Source organism: Vulpes lagopus, chromosome 11 (genome assembly GCF_018345385.1).
Source record: "Vulpes lagopus strain Blue_001 chromosome 11, ASM1834538v1, whole genome shotgun sequence".
Taxonomy (NCBI): Eukaryota; Metazoa; Chordata; class Mammalia; order Carnivora; family Canidae; genus Vulpes; species Vulpes lagopus.
In genome coordinates, this window is record NC_054834.1 from 61,912,897 (window position 1) to 61,925,159 (window position 12,263).

At 55.9% G+C, this 12,263-nt stretch overlaps 1 protein-coding gene across 1 annotated transcript; it reads left to right on the forward strand.

Moving 5' to 3' along the window:
- Positions 1 to 640, forward strand: LOC121471571 (ubiquitin carboxyl-terminal hydrolase isozyme L1-like). Its single transcript, XM_041722368.1, has 2 exons — positions 1 to 36; positions 167 to 640. Exons 1-2 carry the CDS (start codon positions 1 to 3, stop codon positions 638 to 640), a joined length of 510 nt encoding a protein of 169 aa, XP_041578302.1.
- Positions 641 to 12,263: the final 11,623 nt, after the last annotated feature.

A 12,263-nucleotide genomic window follows, 5' to 3' on the forward strand; every position in this document is an offset into this window, starting at 1 on the left:
ATGGGTCCAGTGGGAGCACAGCCCTTGGCCAAAAAGGTGGAAGCATGAAATTCTGTGATGAGGCTGCCCTACCAATAACTTTTCTGCTAGAACATTCTTCTTTCTGCTCTTTGTCTAAGTCCTATTCGTCCTTCAGGGTTTAGCATAAAGCCCGTTTGCCCGACAGATTGAAGAACTGAAGGGACAGGAAGTCAGTCCTAAGGTGTACTTCATGAAGCAGACCATTGGGAACTCCTGTGGTACCATCGGGCTTATCCATGCAGTGGCCAATAACCAAGACAAACTGGAGTTTGAGGATGGGTCAGTCCTAAAACAGTTTCTTTCTGAAACGGAGAAGCTGTCCCCTGAAGACCGAGCAAAATGCTTTGAAAAGAATGAGGCCATTCAGGCAGCCCATGATGCCGTGGCACAGGAAGGCCAATGTCGGGTAGATGACAAAGTGAATTTTCATTTTATTCTGTTTAACAACGTGGATGGCCATCTCTATGAACTTGATGGACGAATGTCTTTTCCAGGAAACCATGGCACCAGTTCAGAGGACTCCTTGCTGCAGGATGCCGCCAAGGTCTGCAGAGAATTCACTGAGCGTGCGCAAGGGGAGGTCTGCTTTTCTGCTGTGGCACTCTGCAAGGCAGCCTAATGCCCTGGGGGGGGGCATAGCTTTTGTCCCCCCTCTTCCCTTCTATGTGAAACCTACCCCCTCCTCCCCACTAATGCAGTCTAAAATGCTTCAGTACTTGTGGAACACAGCTGTTCTCCTTTGGTTCTGCAGATATGCTCTTACCCTCAGCCACACCCAAGCACTAGCAGAGCTCAGCTGTCGATCAAGCAAAGTTTGGTATAAGCTTCAGATGGAGAAGCATTTTCCTCCCAACGTATGTATTGTACCTCAATAGCTAATGTTTAAATGGCTCCTTCGGTTTGCATCTGTAAGTTAAGGCCTTGGATGTGGTTTGTTTGTCCTTGAAAGAAAGAGAGAAAGAAAGAAAGAAAGAAAGAAAGAAAGAAAGAAAGAAAGAAAGAAAGAAAGAAAGAAAAAAGAAAGAAAGAAAGAAAAAGAATTTTTTTTTCAAGATTTATTTATTCATGAGAGACACAGAGAGAGAGAGGCAGAGACACAGGTAGAGGGAGAAGCAGGCTCTGTGCAGGGAGCCTGACGTGGAACTTGATCCTGGGTCTCCAGGATCATGCCCTGGGTTGAAGGTGGCAGTAAACTGCTGAGCCACCCAGGCTGCCCTGTGATCTAGATTTAAGAGGAAACCAGATAGTGCTCTGGGCAGAGCTAGCCTCTTGGGGCAACTTCTTCTGAGTCCGTGGATCCACCCCTGCCGCTGGGACCTGCACCCAAGGGCCTCTCCTGGCTCTGCCTTCCAGGATTCCCCCTACCTCTCCTCCAGCTTGTGGATAAGGCCTGCCTTGGCCCACTACATTGGCTCCCGGGGCCAGACAGACCCAGCACTTGCCCCAGCTGGGATGCCCATCCTGCCTTCCCTGCCAATCTCTTGCCTAACCTCTTATCTCACAGCTGCACTGTAGGTTCCCTCCACCCCCATGTGCATTCCTCCCCAGCCACTGTGCAGGGTCCACAAGCGTGTATATGCACACTGGGCTCCCACCCCTCGAGTGGGAGACATCTCTTCCCATCCCCTGGAAGAGTGTGCATGTGGCCCAAATGTAGAGCAGACCCCAGACGGGCAGCAGCTGGAGGTCTCAGAGCAGCCTCCCTCCTGCAGGGAGCTGTGAGCAGTGCACCACCACTGATGCCTCTCCAAAGGTTGTGAATGTGAATTTTTCTTTCTTTCTTGAATCATTTCTTCCAAATGGACCCCCAAGCATGGAAATCTTGAGTTACAGGAGAGTACGTACAACGTCCTGTCTTATACAAGAGGCCCTTCAAGGGACTGCCCACTGAACAAAGGAACTGGGGCACTTCCCCTGCTCTTTCCCCTTCCTCCCTGAGTCCCGCACACGGAACACAGGCAGGAGTTGAAGGACACCACCGATGCCCCCACTTCCCGATATATGACATTCTGGGAAGAGTCAAATCCAGGCAGAGGAAATTTGTGCCATGTGCATATTGTGCCAAAGGCAAAAAGAATCATTTCAAAGAGGAAGGAAAGCCCAACACGTGCCACAGCGTGGAGGAACCCTGAAAGATTTCTTCTAAGTGAAAAGAGCCAGTCCAAAAAAGACGAGCACTGGATGATTCCACTCGCCCCAGTTACTGAGAGCAGTCAGATTCCCAGAAACACAGAGGACTGTGGTGTAAGGGGCGTGTGGCTTCTGTTCTGTAAGATAAAAAAAAAGTTCTAGACATTGCACAACAACGTGAAGAGACTTCACCCTAATGAACTAAGCAGTCAGAAATGGTTCCAATGGTCAATTTTACGCTCTGTGTTTTTTTTTTTAACCACATTTGGGATGAGACCGTTTTTTTCAGGCCGCTCCCTAGCACAACCCGCCTGCCGGGATGCGGCTGTCTGCACTGCCCTCTGCTGCTCGCTGGTGCCCCTGCAGCGGGAAGCGCCCGCCTTCTAGAACAAAATCAAATGCTTTGCTTTCCAGGAGCCTTTTATTGTATGGTCACTGGTGGCTTTTAAAGTAGCCACAATGAGATACCACCTCACACCAGTGAGAATGGGGAAGATGAACAAGACAGGAAACAACAAATGTTGGAGAGGATGTGGGGAAAGGGGAACCCTCTTACACTGTTGGTGGGAATGTGAACTGATGCAGCCACCCTGGAAAACTGTGTGGAGGTTCCTCAAAGAGTTAAGAATAGACCTGCCCTATGACCCAGCAATTGCACTGCTGGGGATTTACCCCAAAGATTCAGATGCAATGAAACGCCGGGACACCTGCACCCCGATATTTCTAGCAGCAATGTCCACAATAGGCAAACTGTGGAAGGAGCCTCGGTGTCCATCGAAAGATGAATGGATAAAGAAGATGTGGTCTATGTGTACAATGGAATATTCCTCAGCCATTAGAAACGACAAATACCCAGCATTTGCTTCAACGTGGATGGAACTGGAGGGTATTATGCTGAGTGAAAGAAGTCAGTCGGAGAAGGACAAACATTATATGGTCTCATTCATTTGGGGAATATAAAAATTAGTGAAGGGGAATAAAGGGAAAGGAGAGAAAATGAGTGAAAATATCAGTGAGGGTGACAAAACATGAGACCCCTAACTCTGGGAAATGAACAAGGGGTGGTGGAAGGGGAAGTGGGCAGGGGGTTGGGGTGACTGGGTGATGGGCACTGAGGGGGACACTTGATGGGATGAGCACTGGGAGTTATGCTATATGTTGGCAAATTGAACTCCAATAAAAAAATAAAAAATAAATGAAGCAGGCAGAAAATATGCTCATGGCGGGGGAAAATTCAGTCAGAGGCGTGCTTCATAAATTGAGGGGCTGAAAGCCACTCCATCCTTCATGTTTGTCCCTGTGACTGTACCTCCACATCCTCTCAGCCGTTCTTCCAATCTCTAACAGATAAACCATATGATTTTATAGAATGAGGCTTATTTAGAGGTTCAATCCAGAGTCCCCATCAGCTTGAACTCAGGGTGAGAAAGGCCATAAGACCCCATCTGGAATCCAGGCTCCCTGCACCAACCCTGACTTGTATACTACATATAAGCCCACCCACCAGACTAAGAGTCTCCCAAACCCCTCAGCCTTAACTGGTATAATCTTGGTTCAATTCCTCTTTGTTTTCCTCCTCCCGTTCATGTTCACAGATGTTTACAGAAAGGAAGTTCAAGGAGATTGAGTCATTTGTCCAAGGTCACAGAGCCATGGAGTGCAAAGCTGTATCCCAAACCCAGTTCTGCCAAACTCTTCCTTTTTAGTTCATTCTTTTCCTTGTTGCCTCTTCCCCCTTTCTCAAGCAGAACGATCTCCTTCATCCTTATTTTTAAAAATAACTACAGTTAATAACACTTATGATTCTGTTGAAAGTGTTTTCTTTCTTCCTCTGTGGTATTATTTAAGACCATTTTGCAGCTTCCTTCCTTCCTCTCTTCCTCTCTCCCTCCCTCCCTCCCTTCCTGTATTTCCTTCCTAACTATGCATTGAGAGACAATGAGAAAGGTGGGAAAATGAGGCCCCCCCACACAGGGCCAATATTTAGCCAGTAACCTCAGGAAGGCCATTTCCACCTCCTGTGGGCTCTGATGGGCTGGGATTGCAAAGTGCATGGTATTAAGTATTTGGATTATTCCTCTGCTTATCCACAAGGGTAATTGTATGTGTGTCCCTTGGAATGCTCAAGTGGAATAAGGATGGCGGGGGTGGGGCTGCTGTGAGGCAGGGTGGGGCATGGGGTGTGGGGCCAGGAGGCAGGGACTCCAGCCAGGATCCAGCCCTGCTACAATCTCTTCTGTGTGACCTTGTGCACCCGTTACTTTCCCTGGGAATCAATTTCTCTGTGGGTAAAAGGAAAGTGTGTATGGCCTGGTACCATTTTTGTAAAAGAAGACAGTGTGCATATATGTGCTTGTCACATGTGTGAAGAGATGTCCCCCTGTTCACACGGTGATCCCTGGGGAGTGGAACTGGCTGAAGGAGGTCTTTTTCACTTTATCTAACCTCTTTACTCTTTGAATTTTCTGTAACAAGCATTTGTTGAAATGTTTTTCAATAGCTAAGAAAGTCCTATTTGCTCCTGTTTTGCAGGAAGTCACACTTCTTATCCGAGGTCACAGAGCCTTGGTATCTAACTCAAGGCTGTCCTGCCTGCGTGTTCCTTATGCTGCCTCGGAACAGTCAGGGGATGTGACCCCCTAGTCCCCAAGGCCTCAGCAAATGCTGCCCAGCGCTGGTAACAAAACATCTTCAGGGGCACCTGGGTGGTTCAGTGGGTTAAGCATCTGCCTTCAGCTCAGGTCATGATCTCAGGGTCCTGGGATGGAGCCCCGTATCCAGTTCCCTGCTCCGCAAGAAGCCTGCTTCTCCCTCTCCCTCTGCCTGCCAGTCCCCCTGCTTGTGTTCTCGCTCTTTCTCTCCCTGTCAAATAATTAAATAAAATCTTTAAAAAAAAATCTTCAGAATTTTCCTTGCCCCCTTCCTGCTTGCATCTGATCCCTATCAGCAAATGCTTAGCCACCACTCAGCCAAAGCATGTTTATCTTCTCCTGTGTCCATTGCTATAAAATGCCAAATTCTGCCCCAAATCCTGGGAAAGAGCTATCAACAAACACGATGAATTTCCAGACTCCCTTGGATTTATAGTGACACAAGGTGTTTGTTCTTAAGTCACAAGCCCCGGGGACTGAGCGGGATGTGGTAAGCAGCATGATTACTTGTCCCTGTCATAGGAAGAAGCTACACCAACAGGGGAAAAAGGCTTTACTGTCTTCCCAGAGAACAGTCTTCTCTCTGGCAAATAATCCATCCCAAACTGCCTTATGAGAAATCAATTATACTTTTTAATAAAAGAATGCAAAAATAGATACTGGAAGGAACCACACGAAACGTTGGATTCAGACCATCCTGGGTGCAAATCCAAACCTTGAACAAGTCACTTAAACCACTTTACTAAATGGACACCTTATCTTGTGCCAGGCACTCTGCTGCGCATTTTACACTAACAGCTCAAGCCTGAAGAGATTCGTATTGTTCTCAATGTATAACAGATGAGAGAAGTGGGACTCTGGGAAGAAAGCCACGATGTGGGAGGGCTCAGCTGATAAAACTGCTAAGGCCCAGATTCCAACTCATATCGGGACATCAAGACCAGCACCCATTCCTCTGGATGATGCACCCACTCCCACACACGGTGGGAAGAAAAGACTTGCTCCAAGCACACCGTGGAAACCAGGGCTACCCAGGAGTGACTCCATGGGGTCAAGTGATCCTAAATCCAGACCCTGACACTGCCTAGGAAGGGCTGGCACAGATCAGTGGATGAAAACTGTGCTTTGGTGCTCCATGAACCTAGATTCAAATACTGGCTCCAAGGTGTGCCTAACTGTGGCCCTGGTACTTTACCTGACTTCTCCCAGCCTCAGATTCTTCTCATGTAAAAGGCAACTGGTAAGAGGTTAGCCTAGGGTTATACAGCAGCTCGCCCAGAGTCACAGTTAGGGGAGCTCCTGATCCCACAAACGGGGCACCCCTGGGGAGCTCCCCGCTGGGAAGGAGGATTGAAATTCTTGGACCCTGGGCTATTTATGGAGATGCTACACCCCCTTCAGAAGCTCTGCCCTGCCCATACACCAGGGCTCTGGGACGTGGACACAGCCGCCTCACTTCTTAGAGCTACTATGAGCCCGCCTCAGCCAGAAAGGGGGTCCTTTCTGGAATACCTGCCCAGGGCCCACAAGGAAGGAAATCAGCCTGCAGCAAATGTGACCTCCCAGCCAAGGTGCCTTATACACAAGCTGCCCAGGTCAAAGGGGGAAAGACCCAGCTTTCCAGGCTGTGCCCTAGGGCCACCTCCTCACTCAGTGTAATAGCAGCAGCAGCAGGGCCCCGCCTGCACCGTGTGGTCAGGAGCCGGTGAGACTAAAATGCCTGGTGCAGGGATGCCTGGGTGGCTCAGCGGCTGCCCGTCTGTCTTCGGCTCAGGGCGTCACTCCGGAGTCCCAGGATCGAGTCCCACATCAGGATCCTGGCATGGCACCTGCTTCTCCCTCTGCCCGTCTCTCTCATGAATAAATAAATAAAATCTTTAAAAATAATAATAATAATAAATAAAATCCTCGGTGCCCAATAAATGAGATTTGATTTTCTTCATAGAGCTCAATTGGAAGGGTCCTGGGGCCTGCTCTTCAGCAGCCTAGCTCAGCTGTCCCTGGTCCAGCGCGAAGCCGGAGTTTCACTCCTCCTGGTGCTTCTGATCTGGGCCATTCTTGCTGCCCCCCCCCCCCAACTTCAAGGAGGGCAGCCTAGGAGAGCTAACTCCTTGGGGAGAGGCCTAAGTCCTGCCGAGTCACCGCCCCGTGTTTGGACATACTTGGCTCCCAGGCCCTGGACTTGCTGAGGGGCAGGGCGCGGCCGCCCTGGGCTTGGGGTTGGGGGGGCTGGGACGGCCTCCCCGCGCGGGCTGGGCGGGCGCGGCTTCTCCGGGCGCCCCAGCACCCAAGCGGCGAGACGCTCACCCCAGACCGCGTGCACGTGGGAGGCCCGCGCCACGCTCACGGCCCACGGGGCGGCGCCACAGCTGCGCCGCCTCCGTCCCCCGCCCCGCCCTGCGCTCCGCCTTCCGCCCCCCCCCCCCCCCCACCGCAGCATCCGCTCGCCCCGCGCGCGCAGGGCGGGGGAGGCTGCAGCGTCCTGCCCCGCGGGCACCGGGTAGGGGAGCGGTGGCGAGGGAGCAGCCCCGCCACGTGCCCGCCGCCGCGTTTCCCCGCGCGGTCCCGGCAGAAGTCAGCCCGCAGGGGCGGCGGAGGCTCCGGCCCTTCCCCGCCCCCGGGGGCTCAGGCGGACTCCCCCCTGGCCCCCTGCAGACCTAGTGCCCACTCGGACCCAGAGCTCAGCGCCGGCGCCACCCCGCCCCCCGCTCAGCGACACCCCCCCCAGCTCAGCGCCGGCTCCCCCCCCAGCTCAGCGCCGCCTCCCCCCCAGCTCAGCGCCGCCTCCCCCCCCAGCTCAGCGCCGGCTTCCCCCCCCAGCAGAGCGCCGCCTCCCCCCCGCCCCCCTCCCCCGCTCAGCGCCTCCTCCCCACCCCGCTCAGCGCCTCCCCCCCCAGCTCAGCGCCGGCTCCCCCCCCAGCTCAGCGCCGGCTTCCCCCCGCCCCACCCCCGCTCAGCGCCTCCTCCCCACCCCGCTCAGCGCCTACCCCCCCAGCTCAGCGCCGGCTCCCCCCCCAGCTCAGCGCCGCCTCCCCCCCAGCTCAGCGCCGCCTCCCCCCCCAGCACAGCGCCGCCTCCCCCCCGCCCCCCCCCCGCTCAGCGCCTCCTCCCCACCCCGCTCAGCGCCTCCCCCCCCAGCTCAGCGCCGGCTCCCCCCCCAGCTCAGCGCCGCCTCCCCCCCCAGCACAGCGCCGCCTCCCCCCCGCCCCCCCCCCCCCGCTCAGCGCCTCCTCCCCACCCCGCTCAGCGCCTCCCCCCCAGCTCAGCGCCGCCTCCCCCCCAGCTCAGTGCCGCCTCCCCCCCAGCTCAGTGCCGGCTTCCCCCCCAAGCTCAGCGCCTCCCCCCCCCAGCTCAGCGCCGCCTCCCCCCCAAGCTCAGCGCCTCCCCCCCCAGCTCAGCGCCGCCTCCCCACCCCGCTCAGCGCCGCCTCCCCACCCCGCTCAGCGCCGGCTCCCCCCCAGCTCAAGGCCGACTCCCCACCCCGCTCAGCACTTCCCCCCCCAGCTCAGCGCCGCCTCCCAACCTCCGCTCAGCGCCTCCCCCCCAGCTCAGCGCCGCCTCCCCCCCCCCCCCGCTCAGCGCTGCCTCTCCCAGTCAGCGCCGCCTTCCCCCCCCAGCTCAGCGGCCTCCCCCCCCAGCTCAGTGCCGGGCTTCCCCAAGCTCAGCGCCTCCCCCCCCAGCTCAGCGCCGCCTCCCCCCCCAGCTCAGCGCCGCCTCCCCCCCCAGCTCAGGGTGGGCTCCCCCCCCAGCCAGTGGCACCGCTCCCCCCCCCTGCACAGCGCCCGCCTCCCCCCCCCCAGCTCAGCGCCGCCTCCCCACCCCGCTCAGCGCCTTCCCCCAGCTCAGCGCCGCCTCCCCCCCCCCCCCGCTCAGCGTGCCTCTCCCAGCTCAGCGCGGCTTCCCCCCCAGCTCAGCGCCCCTCCCACACCCCGCTCAGCGCTCCCACCCCGCTCAGCACCGCCTCCCCACCCCGTCATAGCTCCCACCAGCTCTGCGCCACCTCCCCCCCACCCCGCTCGCGCTGCCTCCTCCCCACCTCAGCGCCGGCTTCCCCCCCGCCAGCTCAGCGCCGCCTCCCCCCCCAGCTCAGCGCCGCCTCCCCACCCCGCCTCAGCGCCGGCTCCCCCCCCAGCTCAGAACGCATCCCCACCCCGCTCAGCACTTCCCCCCCCCACTCAGCGCCGCCCACCCCGCTCAGCGCCTCCCCCCCCAGCTCAGCGCCGCCTCCCCCCCCCCCCCCCCCCCGCTCAGCGCTGCCTCCTCCCCAGCTCAGCGCCGGCTTCCCCCCCAGCTCAGCGCCGGCTCCCCCCCAGCTCAGCGCCGCCTCCACCCCCCCCCCCCCCGCTCAGCGCTGCCTCCTCCCCAGCTCAGCGCCACCTCCCCTCCAGCTCAGCGCCGGCTTCCCCCCCAGCTCAGCGCCTCCCCCCCCAGCTCAGCGCCGCCTCCCCACCCCGCTCAGCACTTCCCCCCCCAGCTCAGCGCCGCCTCCCCCCCAGCACAGCACCGCCTCCCCCCCAGCTCAGCGCCGCCTCCTCCCCCCAGCACAGCGCCGCCTCCCCCCCAGCTCAGCGCCGCCTCCCCCCCCAGCTCAGCGCCGGCTCCCCCCCAGCTCAGCGCCGCCTCCCCCCCAGCTCAGCGCCGGCTCCCCCCCCCAGTTCAGTGCCGGCTCCCCCCGCAGGGCATAGCGCTGGCTCATCCCCCCCAGCTCAGCGCCGGCTCCCCCACCCAGGGCTCAGTGTCGACTCCCCCCCAAGGCCTAGTGCGGGCTCCCCGCTCCCAGAGCCCCCAGGCTGCACAGTGTGCAGTGAGCCTCTTCGAGAGTCCTGTTCGAAGGCGGTCCGCACCCCAGCCGGCTCCCCGGGGCCTGCCCCTGCTGCTTCCACCCACCGGGGGTGCTCCTTGGCGACCTCAAGGTGTGTGTCAGCGGTGACTCAGACCTGGCTGCAGCCCAGGCCGCCCCCTTTGGGGTGCCTTCAGCAGCCAGGTGGGACAGCCCCTGGCGGGCCTGGTGAGCCCAGGGCCCCTGAGGGAGATGACCTACCAGGACAGCCGTACCACCCCGTGAAGTGCCCCCCAGTACAGCCAAGGGTTGCCTCAGTGATGACCGCCACATCCTCTCCTGCCTCGGGGCTGGGCCCGTTGGACCTGTAGCGTACAGCTAACCGGATGTCTTCATTTCTTTTCAAGACCCCCCCCCCCCCCCCGCTTAAAAGCAGCAGCAGGGATCCCTGGGTGGCGCAGCGGTTTGGCGCCTGCCTTTGGCCCAGGGCGCGATCCTGGAGACCCGGGATCGAATCCCACGTCGGGCTCCCGGTGCATGGAGCCTGCTTCTCCCTCTGCCTGTGCCTCTGCCTCTCTCTCTCTCTGTATGACTATCATAGATAAATAAAAAAAAATTAAAAAAAAAAAAAAAGCAGCAGCAGCACCCCCAGGACAGAGAGCCTGGTTGAGTCCAGTGGTCAGCAATCAGGGTGAGACTGACCTGTCCCTAGGGGCCAAGTTCTCCAAGCCAACCTAGCCTGGGTCCCCAGAATGCGGGCCATTGCTGGCATCTGGGTGGACACCATTGTGGCTGTGGTGGCTCTTGCTCTGGGCATAAGCTCTGGCTTCAGTTGCTGCAAGGGGCTACCCAGGCCACTGCAGAGTCCATCGCAGTCTGAATGCATAGATAATGACAAGAATACTGTTCAAACTTTAAAATAACCAAAGAGGACTGGTGCATCATCGCTAATTAAGGTTTTAGCCCATCCTCTCCCTTCTACCACCTGCATAACAAGTCAGATAGCCAAGCACAGGGTTGGCTGCACTTTCAGAAGCTACCAGCGTAGAATTAAACCGTTTCCTCAGACCCTCCTCCAAATCACCTGACATACACTCAGGACAGTCCCTTGCCTTGACACCCTCTTGCTGAGATGCCCCCACCCTTCTCCACTGCAGGTTCACAGGTTGCTCTGACCCTCTTTTTGCAAAGAGCCCATAAGCCTAACTTTGTTCAAATGCAGGTGTATTCCTGATGGTCTTCAGCAGGAGGGAATCAACAGGAAGATAGAATTGGCATTGACCCCAGGACGTACAGTATAACTGAAGTTGGAATTTTCTCCCTAATTGTTACAAAATGCAATGTGTTTTCTCAGAAGTATTGTCTCGTACCCAAGGACCCCAAAAGTTCTCTCTTATGGTGGATCTAAGAGTTTTTTTCCCCATAAGGCCTGTCCTGTTGGCAGATCATAAAACAAATTAAGTTACAATCAGCATTTTTTTTTTTAATGAGATAGAGTCAAAACCTATAGGAATTGGGATCCCTGGGTGGCGCAGCGGTTTGGCGCCTGCCTTTGGCCCAGGGCGCGATCCCGGAGACCCAGGATCGAGTCCCACGTCGGGCTCCTGGTGCATGGAGCCTGCTTCTCCCTCTGCCTCTCTCTCTCTCTCTGTGTGTGACTATCATAAATAAAAATTTAAAAAAAAGATTAAAAAAAACATACAGGAATTGTTTCGCGAAATTTTGTCTTAGTTATTAAGTTGACCATATAAAATTGCCCTTATCCAATCGTTTGGATTCACACACACACAAAAAAAAAGGCTTTTTTTTTTTTTTATGATTTAAACTACAATGTGTGTATCAATAGATCAAGTCACAATGTGAAATGCATTTCAAACTGTGATCACAGTCAAAACAGTGGAAAGTCACTGTTTTGGATAGATGTTCCATGAAGCTTTGGAAAGCTACATGCATTCCCAGAATCTACCTCGCTCCCAACCACCCTTATTGAAAAGCCTCTCCTGTGGAGGTGCTGTTTGGCTCGGGTAAGCCAGAGGGAATTACCATTCCCTAATCCCAGACCGCAATCTTTTGGGGGACACAGCTCAATTTTATCATGTTCTCAAAATACAGGCTTCATCACAACTTAACCTCAGAGTGGGTCTCTGGTTGTCACGAGAGCAAACTGAAGGTGTCCCATTGAACATGTCCGCGAGGCATGCAGAACCTAGTTCAAATGGCCCCTTGGGGTGTGAATTTTTAGAGTCAATTCCGAAGGCACATGGAGAGTCCAGGTGCTGCTCATCAGGAAGCATGACCTCGCGGGGCTGACAAGACCCCACTTCCCTAACCTGAGTTTTACTTCTTGGCATTTCAACTGCTCAAGCTACAAATGGGAAGATATCCAGAACCCGAAGAGATAGTTTTGGTGCAAATTCCAAATCCTGAGAGGAAGAGGCAGTTGACAACCCCGTAATGCTGGGTTATTTGCGATCCACTCTCTCCCGCTGGTCTAATGGGTGCACACTGGAGCTGATAGTCAGCTGACTGAGTGACTGTTGCCTCTTCTGAGCCTTCTTTGGACTTGCGATCACTTACCATCGGTAGAGACCTTCTCTGGGTGAGAAGTACCTTTCTGACAGCGTCGCACTTTATCTTCACAAACACTAAGTAGCTAAGTTGGGAAAGTAATTTCTTATATG

Bases quoted from the DNA above. Each gene is read 5' to 3' on its own strand.
- LOC121471571 (XM_041722368.1), top strand. From the start codon at position 1: ATGGGTCCAGTGGGAGCACAGCCCTTGGCCAAAAAG. The intron at 37-166 runs GTGGAAGCATGA...TTTGCCCGACAG, and splicing joins CACAGCCCTTGGCCAAAAAG to ATTGAAGAACTGAAGGGACA.